Raw genomic sequence first — 23,006 nt, forward strand, 5'->3', positions numbered from 1 at the left:
AACAAAGGCAGCGTAAATCTACTTTGCTGTCATTTATCATTACCTAACCAGAAAACGGAGTATTCACATCTGAAAAGATTAGCTGGACTAGGCTACGGAAATTAAGAAGGTAAGCGACAACAATTTTGCTTATTACTAGGACAGCGACAGTCGTGTTAAAGATGACTAAAGCCTGTAACATTGTTTTGAAATCGCCGTCTCCTAAGAAGCCACGCAGCCTACTGTTACCACTAACTTCGACGTTTAGCTCAAGGTGTCATTCATCCGTCGACTTTGTAGGCTATTTCATTGGTGTCTTTCTTTCTGCGTTTATTTGTGTACCTCCTGTGTAAAATTATTATTTTAATGATGTGTAGGCTACTTAGGCTAGAGTTTATTTGACTGCCTTAATTGATTTAAAATCTGACGTCAGGTGCAAAATTGTGCATGTGGCTACCTCCTTTACATTAGGCTACTATACGGTTTGTCGAAGTTGAGAATATAGCCATTATTTCCAAATTAAAGCAGTTAACCTGGTGAAATGAGAAGGCGTGTGTAGCCTACAAAAAAAAAAAAAAACGCTGTCTGCGCAACGAGCCCAACAAGTCGTCTACTCTAGTCTGAGGCTTAGACAAAACACTGAAGAAGACCATTTAAGCCGTCATTAAAAGTTATTTTCGGACCAGGGAACACTACTTGGAGTAGACTGCTCGCTTTGCCATCAGCTAGACTATGGTCTAATGAAACACACTTTTTGCGGTCTGTTTTACTATAAATAAGATTTCCTTTGTCACAGAAAAGTATTTACTGTAGCCTACTTTGTGTTCTACAGAGATGGAGAGGGAGCATTTCGAAGAGCGGGACCCGGGTCAGAGGCACGGCTCTGGCGCACGAGCAAATGGGTTGCCAAGTCCGCCACACAGCGCACATAGCAGCTTGTTCCGAACGCGCACACTGAAGGCGCTGAGTGTGGAGAAGAGGGCAATGAAGGTCCGATTCTATCGGAATGGCGATCGGTACTTCGATGGCATTGTCTACGCCGTCTCTGGCGACAAATTTGGATCCTTTGGCGCACTACTGGCCGATCTAACTCGTTCCCTCTCTGACAACGTTAACTTACCGCAGGGTGTCCGGACCATCTATTCGGTTGATGGGTCAAAAAAGATTACATCTATTGATCAGCTTGTGGAAGGTAAGTATATGAGCAGTTGATAGTTTATCCATGACATAGGCTTTGACTTGACGCATAATTCTCAAGGCAAAATTCAGTTGAGTTACTGAGTTACTGTTTACACCCCTTGTATAAGGTAGGCTACTGTATCTTTTCAGAAGTTTTCAGGGAAGTACTATGGTCCATCAATAGGCTACAAACCAAGGAATCCACCAAAATTCTACAATTAAACCAACCTGTCAGGTCAATAATGGGCAGTTATATGTCAGAATAAACAGAGTTAGCTGTGATACATTCCCTAAACAAAGATGAACAATTCTTTGACATCATCTTCCTTTTATTTGTACATTTGCAGGGGAGAGTTATGTGTGTGCATCTATTGAAGCTTACAAAAAGATTGACTACACCAAGAATGTCAACCCTAACTGGTCGGTGAACGTGAAGGCCTCAGCCAACTGCAAGCCACCACCTTCCTTGGCAAGTACAAAACTAGGGTCCACCGAGGTGAAGATGTACAAGGACTTCATCCGGCCAAAGTTAGTGACCATCGTCCGTAATGGCATGAAGCCTCGCAAGGCTGTGCGCATCCTCCTGAACAAGAAGACAGCCCACTCGTTTGAGCAGGTCCTCACTGATATAACAGATGCCATCAAGCTTGACTCAGGTGTGGTCAAGAGGATCTACACTCTAGATGGCAATCAGGTAAGGGTCATTTTTTGTTGTTAAATTTGAAACATTTTCATAGCCTTGGTTTCAGTTTTCAACCTTTCCTAATATATCATGTACAAGTATGCTCACTGGATTATGAATGGTGTTGTTTATCTGATAGCTCATACACTGCCTGCTGTATATGGTTTGTGTCCCTTATTAAATCTGTAGTGAAACCTAACCTTGTTGCTTAGTCATTCCAAGAAGCTTTTACATTTTTGTTTAGTGTTTAGAAAAATGGACCATTGTCCATCTAATATAATGGAAAACATATCATAGCCTATCGTACAGCCATCATGATATGGTGATTCATTCTGATTATCATTAGTTGCAAGCATTTTGAATATACATTAAAGCAGTATGCTTATCACATTCACAACCTGAATATGAAAAAAGACATTTGCGGTGCTTCATGTCATGTACTTAGTAGATATCTATTTACATTGATAACATAGTAAACATAATTTATGACTACTGAATAAGGATACATGCAAGTCTTTGGATTCATCCCTGTAAATGCCATGTGCTTCTGTCATCCATGATCAGATCCTTGATCTAAATTGATATAGATGCTTAAGAAGAGGGTCACTGATTAGTGTTTTCATCAGGTAACCATAATTAGAGGACTTGCTTGTGCTTCATTTGAAATAAATGGTTTCGCTTTGTTAAACAAACAGAATCTTGCCCAAGTGACATGGTCTCTAAAACCAGTTGACTCTGGTTCAAATTTGGCACAGTTCCGTACCAGTTCGGGGCCAGTTGTGGCCCAGCCTGAGCTGAGGTGTGTGGGACTGGATCCCCAATGGAGACCTAATGAATGTCTCAGTGAATTTGGACAGCAAACTGAAGGGTCAAGAACACTCAATACTAAATGCTAAATGGGTTTCTCGGTCAAGGTTTGCATTGTGAATGTATCCATGAGTACCTGGAATGGTCCTTATGTCATGGCACAGAAATGTGCGCTCTGAACTTGCGTAGAGGGAAGCAAAGCGGGAGAGATATTATGAATGGGGTCTAAGAGTTCGCCCACTCTGTGGCTATATATGCTTGTCATTTAGAGAACTGCTGGAAATAGAATTCCCTCCTATATATTCCGCCCACATATCTGCTGCCTTCCTTCACATAACACACACACACACACACACACACACACATACACACACACACACACACACAACCTCATATCTGTGCAGGCAGGTAGCTGGGAAGAAAGATACCATCTGTCTGGAATTCATCAAAGACTAATTGCACTTGCAGGAGATGCTATTTTCTCTTTTCTGATGTCTGTGCCCATTGATCTCTCAGGAGAGAGCTCTGACAGTATCTCCAACACACCTTGTAATCCTTTGTGTTAGTTAAGAATTGGTCTGAATTGTTCTTTTATATTAACTTTTCATATCAAAATATAAGACATGAAAGAAGCCTGAATACTCTTACCAGAGGTAATGTTTCTGTTATATGCAAAAATTATATGTTTACCCACACATCATTTTAAACAATTTTAGATGACAAAATTCTTTCCTCTGCCTTTTTGTTTCATTAAAACACTTTAAGCCCTAGAGCATCCACTGTTGTTCCTTATTGATCAGATTAGCAAAATAGAGCATGCATATTAATGTTGTTTTTGGTCTAAAAACAGTTTTCTAGATCTGCCCAGAGTTGTCATTGCCACAAGCCCTGGGCCGTTTCCTCCCTGCGTGTGCTAATAAGTTCCCTGGCGATAAACTGAATAAATTACATTTCTGTAGCTCCTCTGTGTGTGTGTGTAATTCCCGTAAGCTGTGCCGGCACAACTCAGCCTCTGGCCTGCTGACATCTCTTAAAAAAACATTTCACCTCCCAAGCTAAAAAAGCACTCATTTGCACATTAATTTGCACGTCACTGGCCCAGCTTTCTTTTACACAGGCGATGCTGCATGCGCTTAGACATTACAAAATGGGGCACCATAGCCTGGCTCACCCCTCAAATGTGGTAAGAGCATTATGGGTAATTCTATTTATAGCGCAGGTGATTGATCAGGCCTTGAGGCGCCATGAACCATGACAGATGGGCCGGGCTTAGACCCCCCTCGCTGCAGTTCATGCCGTATGATTATGCAATTATGGACATGCGAAAGAAAGGAAAGCATGTGGTAGGAAAACGAGGAGGATGTCTGTGTGTGAAGAGGGGATGAAAGAGGGTATAGAGGCATGCAGTAGAAAGTAGAAGCATAGCTGAGAATCTGTCAGGAGACCACTTGTCATTTACGATTAAGGAGTGGAGGGGAAGGACAGATCGGCATGGGGATGAAAGAGACTAGCTGTGTGTCTGGCGGTGCTGTGAGGCTGGCTGTTTCTCTCTGTCTGGCCCTTTGGTCGAGTCGAGTGTTTGCAAACTCAAAATCTCCAAGCCCTCTCCACCAGCTCTGTGAGGGTATTAAAATTTCAGCAAGATTTTCAAAATGAATACAGAAATCTCTCAGTCAAATGTCATTATATGTTGTTCACAGAGAGAGAGAGAGAGAGAGAAAGAACAACAAACCTTTACCAGAATAAGATTCTTTTTTATCTGGATATATAAGCTTTCCCAGCTTAGTTTCTTTAATGAGCTGGAACTGCTATGAATTAGCCCATTTATCCCTTGTATTAGCATACAGTATTAAGGTGTCCAAAGGTTAGAGGAGGCTTGTAATCTGTACTTGACTGATATTTTTCATTATGCCTGCTTACCCAGCCTGCCCACTATGTCGGAGAGAGTGTTGCATTCACAGACTGATAGCCTTGTGCTGAATCGAGGCAATGTTAAGGCTGTCTCCAGCTGCACAGAAATTGTCAATCTGAGAATGAGGTTTCTGGGCCTTTCAGAGGACCTCCTTGTCTCATGGTATCCCCTTGTTAACCCATGTAATCAGGCCAGAGACTGTAGATCGTGGCCCGATTCTCATTCTCCCCTCGTTCACATATTCACTTGAGAGTCAGCTGGAAGGAAACAATTACATATCCACATATGCACCTCACAAGGCGAGTGCTGGCTCAGCTTTATGCAAGGGTTGTTGTTGTACAGTTGAATTCACATCACGTTATAGTAAATTAAATGAGATAGCCAAAAGTGCAGGTACTGTATATCCAAATAGTTTAGTGTCAACAAGGAAAGCAATCATGCTTCCAAACACCAAGCCTAAGCAATCATGAACACCATGTTAGATGCTGTTTGAAAGAACCGTGTTGAATCTTGCTGCCTTTATATTTTATAGCAAATAAAAACAATTGTATTATTCAGCATAGTGTGCTAAGATTGCCTTGGGGAAAGATCTGACAGACTCATACTGCAGCACTATTACAACTACACAATTAATAATAATAAAAAAAAAACAATGAGTAAGAAATTGGTATGGGACGTTAACCCCATTTGAGTTTTTTTTTAACCTAATAGTAGCTGATTGCAAAACCAACCAACATGAGCATGTTAGATAAAAAGGATCTATTTGATTTTCTACCCCTTCATGCCAGCATGACAGACCTAAATGACACTGAGCTAGGGCCCTGTCTGTCTGCACTTGTCTTTACTTGTTAGAAAATTAGACTGTGAACAAACAGCATTCGCCCAGCCTGTGCCATCTGCACAGTGCTACTCTGAACGTTCGGCTCGTCTTATGGCTTTCCCTGAGCCTCATCTCCAGGTCAACACAGGTCTCAGTTATCTTAACGTTTGTTTGTTTGTTAAGCTTGTTTGTCATGCTTGTCATAAATAATTAGCTTATTTTTTTTAAGCAGACTAGTGTTTAATTCATAGTTCTCCAGTTAAGTGTCAGTTTTCTCTGTTATTTTACAAAACAGTTTAATTTTTGTTATATTATGTGTCTAATTCACTCTGTTTCTCATCAGTATAGCATACCAGCACGTAGAAGTATTTTATCTTTTTAAAAGTAATTGACCAGCTGAGATGTTAGAAAAGTGTAGCAGGTTGCTGTATCAACCGGTTGGGTCTGAGAGCATGATGCATCAGCAGCAGCCTCTAAAAGGCTTCAGACATGTTTGAAATGTCAGCCTGAGATGTCTGGACTCTGTGAGTTCTGCTGAGTAATGTTCAGTCGGTCAGTCTACCTCAGTGGACATTCAGACCTCTGCTCTGTCTGAGAAACAAATGCAGTCAGCTGTAATGCCCAAGCATGTTGACAGTCTGGCTGGAAGCAGCTTCTCTCTCACAAGTTACATTTTATTTCACTAACTACCTTTTAGACTTACAAAAACAAACACACTTTTAGTGTGTTTCAGCACCTTCATTCAGCCCAGTCTCTGTGGAATCTCAGCTGAAGAGATGTAGATATAGACTATCTGAGCTAGTCTAGCTTCCATCTGCCCTCGATAGAAAAATGGGTTATGATGACATGGTAAACACATGCATTTACTTCATTCATTGGAAGCGTTCATTGTGTACTCTGTACTGATTTAGGCACAACACCCACACGTACAGTGACAGCTAGCGCGGTGGTGCTGTAATGCCTGTGGCTGTTGCTGTGTTGCAGGTTCACCCCTGTAATGAACAGTGGGAGGCTGTGGCTTACGCAGCATTTCCGCTTCTATTGGCGCCAGTGGGGGGGAAGAGCTGATGTCTGGAATGGATTAAATAATGAAAATGTCACATTGCAGGGAGCATATCAGGACCAATTAAACCAGCCTGCTGGAAAAGCCATGCTGGGTTGCTGCAGGCTTTCTATCTATCTCTCTGTCTCTCTCTGTTACTCTTTCTGTCTTTCTCTCTCTCACCCTCCCTCTTTCTCTTACTCAATACTGAACATTTCACAGACCAGACAGGCATATTTCACTTGCACAGGGGGAAAAATCTGTTAGAGACTAACAAGCTGCCCTGCCATATAACTTAGCACACTATTTCTTTTTTTAAACATTCGCAGGATTTGCTGGGGTTCTAATTTTAGTCTCAACCTGCCTCTTCCTCACAATCCCTGTCTCCAGAGACACTGATCTTTCCACGTATATGGTATCTATCACGACGTGATCTAGTTGCCTAGGAACGGCCCGGCCACTGTGATGTCATAAAGGGAGGTTGTTAGGGTGTGAGGAGATCTGCCAGTCTGATCATGGAGATAGACGATCCATAAGTGGCTTAGGCCACGGACACGGCTTGCCTATTATTACACGCTAAGCCTCTGTTTACACAGGTCCAGCACCATGAACCACTTGCACTGCTACTCAATCAAGCTACAGTGCTCTCACACCCCCACACACACACACAGATGTTTAACCACATTCAGAAACACACGCATATACACACAGACAATCTCATAAAGACATACACACACATATACTCTTAAAATGAATGTGCTGAAAACAACACAAGTTGCGTTGTTTTTAACACATCTCTGTGTCCAGATAGGGACTTTTTTTTAATTTGTTACACATATGTGTTGAAAAAAACACAACTTAATGAAAACAACACAACTTGTGTTGTTTTTTAAACACATCTCTATGTCCAGATAGGGATAACACATTCGTTTTAAGGGTGTACACATACTTGCACACACACACACACACACACACACACACACACATACAAAGACTCAGGAGCTCATACACTCACACACACACATGCACCTGGACCTCAATGGGCTATTTTTACTCATGTTACGCAGCAGGTTCTTTCAAGGTCACACTGATGGTCGGCACAAGTGAATCTTACTGTTTAGACTGAGATATAGGCTCAAAGGACAATAAATAGCCTGTCACAAGACTCCTTACACAAGTCTGTCTCTCGCTCTGCCATACTCTGTCAGTTGGGCATGGTTTTCATGACAAAGCACCAAATTAATTAGGGCTCAGTGTTCACCATGGCCCCCAGCCTCTAGAGTATCCAGACCTGCTGGCCCAAGCAATGTGGTTTGTCCTTATTAGCTGTTACACAAAGCCACAGTAGTCTCTCATTGATCACGTTGGCCCTACAAAGTCGCATTCTCACTTTAGGATACTGTAAGAGCATCTGAGTGAAAACTTGTCTTGTGTTCTTCAGTGCTTGGCTATCATAGCACACCATATTTTGTACTTTGAAAAATGGGATAGCTGTCCATTCTACCATGTAGCTCTTACCCCTATTTGTCATGCCAGTTAACAGACTTTGGTCCTGGAACAATGTCTCCTTACTTAGTTTCTTATTTCAAATGTGCCTAAATGCTTACTTGCTTACTGTTTAGTACTTGTGAAAGGCAAAATGTGATGTTTGCAGTCCCCTCACCACTGTCTTCCGGCTCCGTGGTTGTCTGTTTTTTTTTTTTTTCATGTCAGCCTGTTCTGGCACAGCCACTGAAGTGTAAGAGTGCAGGTAGCAGGGGACTGTCTGCGCTGGTTCAGAAACTCTTGGAGCCATGCCCGGGTCTCTCTCTCTCCCCTCGCAGCTTTTTTTGTTGAGTCACTGTGCCCAGCGAAGCGTGCCTCAGAGGCAGGTACGCTTCAAAAATTCTTATGAGCGACGCCAGCAGAGTGCGAGAGGAGAGAGAGAGAGAGAGCGAGCGACTCAGAATCTGTCAGCAGTGCGGAGTGTGTGCCGGGACACGACAATTAAGAGCCAACTGCCATCACAGAACACTTCCACAGTTCTGCTCGCCTCAGCCCATTGGAGGATTGTTTTTGCTGCCACACGTCAACCAAACACATCTGTCCACGCAGATGTCCCAAGGGGCCCTCAACACAAACAGTGGCTAGGTTTTTAAGTTTTCCTGCTTTACATGCTAATTAGTGAACTATCATGCAAGGCTTCTCATGTAATTATACTGTCATACTGTATGTGTTTATCCATCATCCCCAAACAAGCTCTGGGCTTCCTTGGTTCACATTGTGTGTTCTTGGATGTTATGTAGTGGATGTCATATGACTGTGAAAGGGATTTGACCTCAGTGCCAGGCTGGAGCGCGCTGAAATCTGGCCTTTTGAGACTGGTTGCCTTTACCAGCGTTCTCTTCCCGGTGTGTTACTGTAGAAGGGGTGAGAGTGGCACAGTGGTCTCTACTCCAGACCGGCCCACTACTTTCTGATTAAGAGCATAATGCTGAGGAGATGTTGGTTGGTTGTGAATACATTTGCAAGAAGAGTGAAAGATGAGAGGAGGGACGGACAGAATAGAAAGAAAGGATCTCACTGTCTTGCAGGGGAGTTAAAATCTGCAACTCCTCTCAGAGGACACACTCTCTCTCACACACACTCTCTCTCTCTTTCTCTCTCTCTCTCTCTATTCTCTCTCTCTCTCTTCCACCCTCCTTTTCCTCCTTCTCCCCTACTCTGCAGTTCCTCAATGACAAAAGAAACTTAAGCTTCGGCTCTGGCTTTGGCATGGCAGCCACCTTACATAATTAAGCTCTTATGTAACCGGCCCCTCATCCTCCAGCAGTCTGCGTGTCGCCGATCTGATTTATGATCTTAAAGACGGACGCTCGTTAATTTGACGCAGTGCTCATATTTGCAGCCATGCCACCATCCAGCCACCCCGTCTCCAGCACCATTCATCTTCCTCCTTTGGTGTTCTCATTCCCACTGATGAAATATTCGGCTCAGGCATGGAATTAGAAACAGGTCCTGTGACGATGAAGCTAATAGTGACTCGGGCTGGGGACAGTTTTCCCTAAACCGTCCTGCTGATGTACCGAGAGGCCTTGGAGGATGCTCTTTGTTTGATCCAGATTTGCCTCCATCTGTGTTTCTCCCAGAAGTCCTCAACCCAAAGGAATCTCACCCAAAGTTGTCGTTGTCGCTGGCCCGATTTGCAGTAGATGGAGGACCTGCAGTCTCTGCTGTTACACAACCACTTAACAATGCCATTTGTGCATGAAAGTAGGACACAAAAGATAACAGATGTCAATGCTGAACTCTATCCTCTTATAATCACGCAGTCTCCTCCTTTTTAGTTCTCCTTAAGGTTTTAATAGGCATATTTTGAAACTTGGCCTGGACGCTGTACAAATGCTACTCAGACGCACTGGCAGCTTGATGGGGGGGTGGACGGTGGGGAGGTGTCAGTTATTTCTTGGCTCTTACAACTCATTTTGTTTGCCAATCCACTCCCTGTCTAATGAAACATGTTTTGCCCATAGACAGATTCTTTCTTTCTTCTTCTTCTTCTTCTTCCGCCTCTCATCATATGGCCTGTTCTCTGCGGCCCCCATGTTTATGCAAGTGGTGGGCAGATTTATTTATGCCTGGGTGGTGGGCCCGACAGGCCAGTGCTCCATGGGTAGCCAGGCGGATCGTGCCAGGTGCAATCTCCCAGCGCGCGCCAACGCATCGCTCCTCCGTCCTGCACACAATGGGAGAGCTCATCACACACACACACACACACACACACACTCAGCAATCCCTCCCACCTCCCACTTTATCCCTCCCCCGACCCATGTATGTAATCTCACACAGTGTTTAACAGCCTTGTAAGTGGTTTAGAGCAGTGGCGAGATTATTCCAGGGTCTGTGAGTTCCTCTTAGGCGATCACATTTGGGATTAAGATTGGTTAGTCATTGAGGAGAGATAAAAAGTGGTCAAGGATGAGTCTGATATTTACTGTGACATTAATTTGCACATGGATATTTAAATTGTTCACGTACCATTTCTCGGGTACTTACCGGAGGTATAGTGACTTCTAAAAGTAACATACACACATTATTGAACCCATTTTCTTTTTCACCCATTTCATATGGACATTTATTGAGCCCATTTTGTATTGACATTTACTGTTTTAGGGCCATGTGAAATCCATTTGGTTAATTTGTTTCCTCTGTTGTTTTTTGTTTCTCATGAAATATGCCTTTATGTTATACCAAAGCAGTCATTAGGACATAAGCTACTATGCTTTTACTCCCACTCTCTATGTACCTATAGGTGATAAAACTATGGTATGTAAGGAGTAGCCTGTCTAGCCTGCCGACCGGAGACGTGCTTGCTTGTGACAGATGCTAGCTCTCATGGCTCTTAGCCTCCTTAGCACGTCCGTCCCACATGCCTGAGGGTTGAGAGTTTAAACTCCGGTGAGGCACTGTGCTTCTTCAGTCACGGCAAGTTACAGGTTGCGTGCGTGTAGGGTTGCAATGATTGTATGACATCTAAAAATATATAAATGAAGTCTCATATATTATAGCTTTTCATTGGATTGGGAAGAATGAAAAACATGTGCAATCATATCTGAACAGAGATTACCCCCAATTAGCCCAGTTAACCATATGTGTCATGATGCTAAGACATTGCTTAGATGGTTATTCTAAGATTATCCAGATACTTTCCCAATGGTCTGACTTTTTTGTTTTGTTCTGGTCAGGAAGCACGGGTTGCATTGGTTTGCTATGAGTATCCACCAAGTGTGCCCCACCAATTGATTTACCACTTGTTTAATTAACATGGGCTATATTCGTCTCTGGGATTACAGTAACCGATTTGACAGGCCCGTCTCACGTCGGACCAAAACAGCAGTCAGTTTACTTGTCTGGACCCGTTGTTTTAGCCAACAATCTTCATCAAATGTTTATTTCCGCGTTTAGCCTTTACTATGATGTTTATTGCTGAATTTAGCTTTTCTTTTACTTTCCCACATCGCAAAAGGAATTGGCAAGAGAAATATTGTCCCCATTCTCGTCAGTTGTTCTGAAGTTCTCTTTGACTTTGATAAATGCATGTTCAATGACAGCAAACAGAAAAACAACGGCTCAGTGCATGGTCGTGTGCCGCTAGTGTTTATTTATCGGCAATTGACAGTGTGAGATTCAACTGTGCAGGCTGTCCCACTTTATTGAGGTTTCAGCACCAAGGACAGCTCCATGCTGGGCAGAGTGGAATTCTTTGTTGCTATTCAACTGTGATTCAAGACTTGTATTCTCAGCTAAAGTACACTCTTAAAATGAATGTGTTGAAAACAACACAACTCGCGTTGTTTTAGCACATCTCTGTGTCCAGATAGGGACAACACATTCGTTTTAAGAGTGTAGCAATATAGCTGCTCGTACCCTGGATGATCTTTCTCTGCTGCTCTGTACATAGTAATGTGTGCGATTTTCAATCTTATCTTTGTATTGCTTTTGTTTTGTCTGAAGTAGAGAATCTTGTTCACACTTTCTATGTGTGTGTGTGTGTGTGTGTGTGTATGTGTGTGTGTGTGTGTGTGTGTGTGTGTCTGTGCGTGTGTGAGAGCGCACGTCCATGTGTATGCCTGCATCAAAGGCAGGATTAGCAGCCGGATGAGGTGACCCGTTCAGTAGCAGTGGGACGCTGGCTGGCTGTGTGATGTGTGAGGGAAAGCGGTGGCCGCGGGCCTGAACTCCATCAATACCGAGCAGCTCCACCACAGCTCATTATCAACCCGCAGACACCACCAGCACCACGGCTCTGCTCTGCTGTGCCAGTGTGGCTCAGGCCTGGGTGGGTGGTGCTTTCGTAGGGGGCAGCAGTACTGTGCTGTCATGGAAAACTCTGGCCTGAGCTGTCTGGCATACTGCTGGGAAAGTAACAAGAATACCTAAGGTCGCTCACCACACAGACACAATAGTGTGTATCTCACATATGCTGATATGTAGCTACCGGTGTGATGGATTGCAGTCTTCTAAGTAAAAGGGGCAAGGATTGGGCAGGAAAGATGTGTACTGTCACTGTATGTGTGTGTGTGTGTGTATGTGTGTGTGTGTGTGTAACTTGTAAATTGTGAGCTCTTGTGCAGTTTCGTGTAAATAAATGTTTGCCATATTTGACCCTTTTAGCTCAAACCCATCATTTCAACCAGCCAACAAAACCGAGTTCTGCATGTTTTGGCTCCACTACATGATTAATTATTCAACATTTGAAGCAGTCATTTTGGAGACAGCCCTGCTGAAAGGCCAGCAACTGTTTGAACAGACAGGAATAGCTGCACTTTGCATTCTGTCAGCTGTTCTCACATGCCCACGGGCAGCAAATGACCACTTGTTAAATATGATTTCAACATGCCTCTGTGACACCACAAAATGAATTAATAAAGAAACAGTGATATGAACTTGATGCTGTTTAATCTTTCATGTCGACACTAAACCAAAGTCACAACCTACCACACATGTCTATAGGCAAATGGCACAGACGAACCAGCTCTCCTCAGATGTGACTGGATGATGATGTCACTCCCATGTGTTTTATTTTTTTTGTTTTCTACTCACCTCATCACATGAGTCCTCTTCGTCATCCTCCTCCTCCTCTCCGTCTGTGAGTGGGTGGCGTGAGCTGGGAGCACCGGCTGAGTGCTGACGTGCTCTGGTCCGTGGGATGGTTTGGGTGAACTCACTGGCCTCCCTTATGACTCTGCCCTCATACATACAGTATGGTGCCTATACAGATCTTGAATTTCCCCTTGGGGATCAATAAAGTATCTATCTAGCTATCTATCTATCTATCTATCTATTTATCTATCTATCTATCTATCTATCTATCTATCTATCTATCTATTTATCTATCTATCTATCAGATGGAAAGAACATCAGCATGGATTGATTAATGCTTATTTCTTTGATATTATTTTTTGTCTTGCACTTAAGTTATCACTTTACATGGCTCACATACAAGAATCATATACGCATCACATACAAACACACTGATAGACTGACTCACGCACAAACACACACACACACACACACACACACACATATTTTAACGCTTTTATTTGGACCTTAACACAAGGGAAGAGATTTTAAGATCCAAACATTAATGGAAGTATACGTTGCAGTAATGGAGTAGTACTTTGACAGTTTTTTGGCTTGCTTAGCTCACACAGTTGCAGTCTACGTAAAACAAGTTTGTGCACATGTCCAAGACACAAGGATGATTATATTGAACTGGAATCTCAGGTGTTTGATACTGTTAACAAGTGGCTGATATTTTAACAGCTTGGAGTTGAAGCAAGTGTCCATATACAGGTCAAAAGAACATCCTATCTCAACAATAGAACATTCTTATTAGTCATATCTATGATGGTGATGTCTGGGGTGTTTGGAATATTACAGAGAGAGATATTATTGGTGTTTTCATCATTGAACCAGTCCACTTGTACAGTGTGAAGTTTGGATATGTTTGTTCCCTCCTGCACTTATTTGATGCTTTGTGACACTACTGTAAGTCCACCAGTCTAGCATGCCTAGATACACACACACACAGAGAGAGAGAGAGAGAGAGAGAGTTCATGTATCAGTTCTGGTCCAAAGTAGCTTCACACTGCCTCCCTGTGGTTTGTTGGTTTGTGTGATTTTTTTAAGGAGGTCACATTGTTGTGAAGGGTTCTTCAAGATGTATTAGGCTATATACAGTACATACACAGATACATTATTCTCAGTAGTCACTAGACAGTAGATAGACAGTGGTAAACAAGATTTGACAGTATGTCAGAACTCATGTTACAGTTTTTCTCAGTCGCTTTGGTGCTTTTTTCAGATCAGAATGAAAATTCTCATAACTATTAGTTCAACCTCCACAACATTTAGTCATTTGTGCACATCATAGTAGCAATTTCTCCTTCCTCTGAACAAATTACAAATACTTTTGGACTTTTATCAGTTGCTTTCATACAATTCTCTGCTGTTTTTTAACATTATCATTTGCTTATGTCATGTCAGTCAAAATGAACTATACTTATGAATGCTGAATAGTCGTTCCTAATAAAACTAACAGTCTTCATTTCATTGCTTGAGTCATTACATACAAAATTGTTGAACTAGTTATCAAATTCTGTCACAATGCTGTAGAATTGCAAAGAGCATACAGTAAAAATGTACATATTCAGTGTCTTGTACTCACTTACTCACCTAACTACAGCAATGTGTAACTTTACTGTAGTGTTCAAATGGCTGTGCAAGTGCTGTATAGTGCTGTCTTGAGCATGTTCAGGTAGTGTCACCGAGTTCTGACCTTTTTTTGCATTGGAAAACACTGAGAGAACTGTCAAAGCCATTTGACTATCTTGTTCATAAACGATGGTGTCAAGATTTCTCATTTTGATGACACTGACAGTTTCATTGACATGAATGCCTGCTTTTGAGGAATGGACTATCCATTTTGAGCAAGTGACGTGCTTTTGCAGGTCATCCACTAGGTTTTGCAGTTTGCACTAATTGTTGTGCAAATGTTAATAGTGATGTGAGAAAAGCACCAAAGCGACTGAGAAAAACTGTAAGATGTTTGTAATTTTTGCACAGGCTGTCGTCATCATGCTGCATGTTTCCACTGTAGCCACTAGATGGCGAACATGCACCATGTAAGACCAAACAAGCAGCAGACAGAGAAGGCTCCTGAAAGGCACAAACCAACCCAGTAGTATATACAACTACCAAGTACCAACTCTAGGTGTCTCTCGCTCTGCATGTACGAGATCACCAAAGCAGGATTTTACAGCCACACCTATAGACTGTTGCCCAGTAGGTATCATGACTAACTGTGTGTATATTCCAATACCATATGATTTGGCACTGTTGTAGATAGTGATATTTTCCATAATGAAATACTGATTGTCTCGTCCAGTGGTGCTGCTATTGGAAATTGCTGTTAAAAATGAGGACATGTGCTTTGTGAAGATATTTATACTTCTGTCCTTATACCTCATCTAAAAAGCAAATCCAATGGCTCAGAAGCTTTATTAAAGCCAATCCACCTGCTAATACCCAGCGAATTGTGGATGATATGCAATAAGTGTCATATATTTACATACATTTGTGTCTATTTCTGTATGTCTGATGTCTGAACCCTCATTTATATTCAGAATCTCGCTTGGGCAGTGCCAATCATTTGCATTAGCACAGATACATTTACATTTACTAATTAAGCTTCTAGCGCAAGTGACATTCCAGCGAAGACATGTATAAACATGGGCAAGCTATCCTTAGAGAGTACTGTATGTTTTACAACCCAGCTGTTATATAAATGCCTGTCTGGTTTATAAAAGTGTACTGCTTGTGCAACATAGTGCCCAATGTGCAGCATGTGCCCAAATTCTGTATAATGCAGAATCCATTTTTGCCGAGCTCCCAGTCTCAGAGTCGTTTGTTTGGGTTTTTATCCTGACATGCGGAGCGCTGAGGTTGAGTGTGCAGGGGCATTATGCATGAATTAGACCAGTAACAAGTTGCCTGAGCACGCAGGCGGCCTCATCAGTGTCAGGGAAAGAGCACTGGAAATGGGTCCTCCTCATCTTCTATTTACTCCTCCTTTTGAACTCTCCCCAGCTGATAGAGCTTTGAGTCTTTCTCTTTTTCTTCATCTTTTTTTCTCCCCTCTGTGCTCTGTTTTGAGTGACAGCTGACTAAACACTGCTGTTGCGTAACGAGAGTTTGTTTCGTACTCAGGCTTCTGACATCAAAGGCACTTTTTGGTCTCTGGGAAGAACAGTCTCCGGTTGTCAGGACAGTTGCACTGGTATCTTGTTTTCATCCTCTCCTTTACCCCTCTCTCTCTCCCCCCTTTCCTTCTATCAGTTTTTATCTCTCACTGTCTTTACATCTGTCTTTTTGAGGACATAGTGTGCTATGCTGTTGCACCATACAGTGCCAAGGCATTACTGCAATACATTCACCAACATAGCCCCAACAGAAAACAACATATCAAAAACAAGGAAGTTCAACAAAAAAAAGGATTTTTTTGGTAACACTTTACTTGACGGGTGAGTTCATAACACATTCATAGCAGCTGTCATAAACTGCACATAAAGCATTCATGACTGTTTCATGAGACATCACTCAACATTCATACCAAACCTTTCATGAATGTGGAAGACAGAACGACGACAACTTGTCAAAATAAAAGTCAAACAATCGCAAAGCAGCATTGCCGTTTTTGTTCCAAACCTCTTACCTGAGCACGTCACATCTGATATATATAAAAAATTATTTGTTTTGATGTAACCTTTGCAGATATTCTCATCATTTGCTACTGGGAATGTCCATTGTCCAACCGTTCCAGGTTAACAAATATGTAGTCATGTAGGCTAGTTTACCTCCCATTGTTAAACTCAGTGATTACGAATACTTCACAACTTAAAGTAAAGTGACATTCGATGTAAACTTCATAAGATATTCATGAAATATTTACAAAGGCTGGAGAGAAAAACAGCAATGCTGCTTTGCGACTTTTATTTTGACAAGTTGTCGTCGTTCTGTCTTCCACATTCATGAAAGGTTTGTTATGAATGTTGAGTCATGTCTCATGAAACAGTCATGAATGCTTTATGTGCAGTTTATGACAGCTGCTATGAATGTGTTATGAACTCACCCGTCAAGTAAAGTGTTACCATTTTTTTCAACTAGGCCTAATTCAGAATCAGTTAACTTGAGTGGCAGCGCTATACAGTTACCTGCTTTGGATTTACAGTCTGAGTGTCAAACATGTACAGAAAAATCCTTTAAGAAAAAATTTACCTTTGTCCCTCCAAAAAATAGAAATGCCTCACTTGAGACCTACTGCATTTCATTGTCTCTGTACTTGTACTCTGCACAATGACAATAAAGTTGAATCTAATCTACTGTCGCCTTGTTGAAAGGGATGTCCTACAAACCCTTTCTGCGAAAAGAGAATATAAGGTTCACAACAACTTGCTGATAGATCAGAGGAATGCTTTATCTGAACTTAATAAGAATAAGACTCTAGTTGTTAAGCCCGCAGACAAAGACGGTTCTATAGTAGTGTTGAACATGTGTGACTATGATACAGAAATTAACAGACAACTTGACATTCAGGTCTTTTACAAGAAACTTGACTGTGATCCAACTTAAGGATCACAACACATGGAGCCGTATCCAATTTCCTTGAAAGTGATGACATTACTGAGAATGAGTTTGACTTCATGAAGATTGATTATTCAATTAGACCTGTGATATACACATTGCTAAAAATACATAAATGTTTGGAAAAACCACCGGGAAGACCCATTATATCTGGTATAGGCTCATTAACTGAAAAAATATCCACTTTTGTTGACAATTTTGTTGCCAACAAAATTGACCTCTTTCATAAAATACACTATTGATATGCTAAATGTGTTGAAATCTCTGGACTGTTGAAAATATATGTTGCTGGTGACTGAAGCAGTTGACTTCTATTTAAAAAACTTGCACTCAAAGCGGAAGCCCATCATTGACTGTATAAAAGAACTGACCAACCTAGTTCTTACAAAACACTTTTTTATGTACAAGGAGTCTTACTATCTGCAGTTGAAGGGCACTGCCATGGGTAGCACCATGGCCCCCAGTTCTGCATGTTGGTATTTTGGCCATTTTGAACAAGAGTTTGTCCTGAATGCCTCACATAATTTGTGAGGCCTCTGGTGGCGATACATCGATGACATATTTATTTTGTGGTCAAGAACACAAAACGAATTGCTGGAGTTTATTCTTTTCCTGAATGCCAGGAGCCACCATCTAAAATGTACAGTGAACTTTGATTATTCACAAATTAGATTTTTGGATATTCTGATCATTAAAGAACACGACAAATTGGTTATGGACTTATACAGAAAACCAGACAGAAATACAATTTTACATGGTAAAAGTTCCCACCCCACATCCCTTTAAAGAAGTCTTCAAATTAGTCAATTCAATAGACTACGCCACATCAGCAGCTCTGATGGTGCATATGCCAGACATAGTAAAGATATGGTGCAAATTTCAGAATAAGACAATACAATGAAGAGTGGATCCAAAGCGCTGTTGACAGGTTCAGCAACACCAATCAAAATGGATGCCTCAACAAGAGAAGGACTGAGCGAGGACCTGTGCGTCATGCAGTATTCCCCTTTGGGCAAAACCATAGTGCAGCAGCACTAGAACATTCTTAAGTCAGACCCCCAACTTAAAGTTAGTTTTCAATGAACCCCCACGTGTTATACAAATGTGCCAGAAACATACGGTGTTTGTTAGTAGTCAGAGCGGATGTCCCACCAACTCTCGGGTATTACCTTCCCACTTTCTATCTGCTATTCCAGCAGGCCATTATAAATGTGCCAACCGTGCACAATGTAGTTTCACTTTTAAATATTTTACCCATTCACATTCTGGCAAACACATTTACACAAAAGGCACTATTTCTTGCACCACCAGAAATGTTATCTATGATCAAGTGTCCCTGGCTTAGCATATATTGAGAAAACTACACAGTGTTTAAAAAGAAGACTTCAGAGCACATTCGCACTAATGATCAAAAGTAGCTTTACAAAAAGCGGTAACACTTTACTTGACAGTATCGACATAAGAGTGACATGACACTGTCGTGAACACATGAAACCTAACCCTAACCCTAACCCTAAACCTAACCCTAATCCTAGGCTTAGCTTGTTATGACAAAAACCGAATGTCACTTAATAACAGAAGCGTTATGTCATAAACGTTTATGACTTGTTTATGACACGTTCATGACAGTGTCATGTCACTCTTATGTCGACACTGTCAAGTAAAGCGTAACCCAAAAAGCTTTACATTTCTACACATTCAGACATAACCCATCTACCTTGAGGTAGAATTGAACATAGCCCCCAGGAGAGGAGGTGATATCAACAATATTCTTTTAAAAAGAGAGGCATATTACACATTATCATCTAGTGGTCTTAACTTAGAATTTGACCTAAAGCCTTCTTTGCAGTTCTGTTTGATTTGAACCTCATCCCTCTTCCCTCTATTGACATAATTTATTTTTTTTGTTTTGTTTTTTGTTGCTTTTGTTTGTTTGTTTGTTTGTTTGTGGGTGTGGGGTTGATTGTATGTGTTTTCTGTTGAGGCTATGCTTTTGGGTGGGACTGCCTGTTTTGGTATAAATGTGTGTTAATTGGTTTGTATGTAGTATAGACGTGTGTCAGATGGGAATGGGGTTAACAAGGTGGTTCAATCTTCCAATTGGCCTGATGAGGGCTCAATTGATCCAGCTGATCAGATGAGCCTACCTGTACCTTTTTTACTGTTACTTGTGCACACTTGATTTTAAGCCTGTAGAAGACCCTCAAGGGTTGAAACGTTGCTCAAATAAAGTTGTCTAGGAGCTTGTATAACAGTGTGCAGGCCTCTATCCTCCTTTCACTACTGATACTTCAGACCTGGCACCTGTCAAAATCTTTTTTGGATGTGCGTACCCTTCCTTTGGAACTATTACTGCAATACATTGCCATGCTGCACTATTCTCCCATAAAGGGAGCAGCCCTGGCTTGCATGGGCTAAGTGTACTATAGCATAGTTAAGCTTTGCAGCTCTTTAACTCCTGTTGCTTCCATCAATTCCTGCAGTACAAGCCCTGACATACTCATAAGTAACTATATCCAGTACAAGTATATAGTTGCAATACAAGCCCTACACTCACAAACTAACTATATCCTTCTACTCAAAAGTCTGAAATAGTTAAAATAGTGTCTTCCCCTCTCATCCTTCACTTAAATCACTCTTTTTCAAGTCTCTCTCTGCCTCTCACTGCATTTGAAGCCTGTCTCTCAAGAAGAGCAGGGTGTTCCAGCCGAAGAGTTTCATTTGAAAACCCATATGTTACGTGATCACACGGGCAACTCTTCTGCGCAGGCCTGCAAGTTAAGCCGCTGGGTTGCTCTACAGAATCCTATGAATTACAGCCCCCAAAAGACAAAGCATCTGTTTTGTTGCACATGAAAAGCCAGGCACAAGGCTTCTCGGAGGACGGAGAAATATGCTCTACCTCAAAACTAATTAAGCAACTCATTCCTTGGGGTTTTCACAATTACATTACATTATGAAAGTGAAATAAGGTCTGCCTTGCAAAAGAACGAAAAAAGAAAAGAACCCTTTTTTGCATTTTTTTTCCCACAGACTTATGTAAGCGGCATGTTTGTATCTCATTTCATATTCCTGTGAAGAACTTGTTTACTTGCGAACTCATTGTTCATAATTAGACGGAAGCAAATTCGGCTGCACCCAGCAGTGCTCTCTAAAGTTCTTCTGAAGTGACACACAGTCTGGGGTGAGACACTGTCTTGCCAGTCAATTAGACAAGTCCTTGTCTTGAGCTGAAACTTACTAATGCAGTGGTGCCTGAGAAGAAATTAATTTCCAAAATGTTCCTGTTTACTTGACTCAACGGATAGAGCCTGGTACTTACAAGGTCAAGGTCAATGACTCAGAGAGCACACATGCAGACATATTGGAAACGTGTGCCTGCATAGTAATGCAATTCGTTTCGGATAACAGCGCATGGTATATGAATAAGTGTAAATATTAAGAGATGTTACAGATCGGCCGTGGTGGCAGGTCTGAGGCACTGAACTCACTGACCTCCCCGGTGTCTCTGTTTCCAGATTCATGAAGGGATAGAATGCAGCGGCACATCGTTGTCAAGCCTCTTTGAAACGCTCCCTTCACACTTATTAAGCTCAAGGACTCCCCTAATGAGCGGATCTAAATGTTGTTGTCCACAGGCAGTGGGATTTGACAGTCAACGGATAAGTCGATAGGATGCGAGGAACATGAGGACCAATACGACACACACACACACACCGGCTTCTCAAATGTCCTTGTTTTTGTTGGGTAAAATTACTTTTGCACTCAGGTTCTTCAGGTTGAAAGAGGGTCCCTGGGGCTAAAAAGCTCATTTCACATTAACCAGTAAAATGACCCTTGCCTTGAATTAAGCCCTAGGAACAGGGAATGTCGCCCTGAATGATGCTCTAAATTACATGTTTCTGGTGTTAATCAGTAAGGTATAATTTAGGGTAATTAACAATTGTGGGGAATAGAAGAAAATTAGGGCAGTCTGCTTCTTATTTAAGGGCCATTTAATAGCCAGCAGTGGGTCAATGGGCACAATTTAAGGGGCAAATTAAGATGAATAGAAGTATAAGACTTTCAAGCCCTCCTGTTGTGTTCATTTCATGTTTAATAGTTTTGTGTTCCCGGTCAAAAATGGCCGCTGCATTATAACTTGTTATAAATCCATAGTAACACATATTATCATCTAATGTTGTGATAGACCTTTGTATCAGGTTGTATATTAGATATAACCAGATTTGAACTTCCATTTGCTATTAATGGCCTGCAGGCCTCATTGACCTGAGCTCATGCAAGTCAGAAAGGGGGAAAGGTTCCAGTGGGGGCTGGCATAGAAGCAAAGAGGGGGATTCATGGTGTGTTTGTGTGTGTGTTTTAATGTACATAAGCACACATACAATCCATCTGATCAATAACTACAGTATGTGTCTGGACTCAATTTTACACACTGACCATTTTCTCACCCATTCATTTCTAATGGCCGGTCCTTTTTGACTGGGAATACACATGGGTGTTCTAAAGTTAAATAAAACACTCAAATTGTTATGAAAATGATCAAAATGTGTTTTTTTATGTTCAGATGCCCTGTGTTAAAGTCATGGAGCCTCATGGTAGTCAGAATAAGTTAACAATATTTTTGAGATGTCTATCGGTCACATTTGACCACAAACACAACAGGAGGATTAAGTTGGTTGTAGTGGGTAAATAATTACATTGAAGGAGCACATGTGTAAAGTGGGAAGGAGAACAGCCAGTTAGCTGTGAAAAAAAAAAGATACGCCAAGCAAACCTTGCATGTTGCTTTGGCATTGCATAATGGCTATAAGTTGCATAATATCGCATCAATTATAAAGGGTTTTCACACTGACATTTAGGCTCTCTTTTGAAAAGGCCACTTAATTAGTGTGTCACTATGCAAGGCGGAGTATCTCAGTTGGGTCATCCTGGACCAGGGCCATTTCTATCTCTAGCGACTCCTCATTTCAACACGAGCTGCCCGTTGCACGTTCATCCTCTCTCGCCCCTGGCTGTGGGCATGTGTGCTGCCCGCGGCATTTCAGAGGCTGGGACCAACATAGTAGGCCGTTGGATACTCGCTGCCAGCTTATGCTCCTTCTTAGAGTGCTTAAAGAAGCTATGTAATATTTTTGCTATGTAATCTATTTTATTGATTCAAGTGTCATGTTTTAACAAGGCAAACACACAACAGCAATGCTTTACAGGTAAACAAAAACAAAACAAACAAACAAACAAACAAACAAACAAAAAATGGGGACAGGAATGGGGACATGGGCACAGGAAGTTTTACATCATACACATGGCTTAGACAGGTCTTTAAAGAAAGCTATAGCAGCTGACAGGTATGGATTGTTCAAGATGTAGCTTTATGAAATCTGACTGTAGCACGCTCCAA

The 23,006-nt window shown here is 41.7% G+C and overlaps 1 protein-coding gene across 1 annotated transcript in view; it reads left to right on the top strand.

The window, feature by feature from the left end:
- Positions 1-813: 813 nt before the first annotated feature.
- Positions 814-23,006, top strand: part of LOC143112607 (serine/threonine-protein kinase DCLK1-like) — a 41,976-nt gene continuing 19,783 nt past the window's right edge. The window contains exons 1-2 of the mRNA XM_076274891.1: positions 814-1,171; positions 1,506-1,852. Of these exons, the coding sequence (XP_076131006.1) occupies positions 814-1,171; positions 1,506-1,852 (705 nt within the window). The remainder of the gene's footprint in view (positions 1,172-1,505; positions 1,853-23,006) is intronic.

The sequence above is a fragment of the Alosa pseudoharengus genome, unplaced genomic scaffold, assembly GCF_046254945.1.
Source record: "Alosa pseudoharengus isolate Yale_2024_CS ecotype anadromous, Long Island Sound unplaced genomic scaffold, YU_APseudo_1.1 YU_APseudo_1.1_scf_8, whole genome shotgun sequence".
NCBI classification, from domain to species: domain Eukaryota; kingdom Metazoa; phylum Chordata; class Actinopteri; order Clupeiformes; family Clupeidae; genus Alosa; species Alosa pseudoharengus.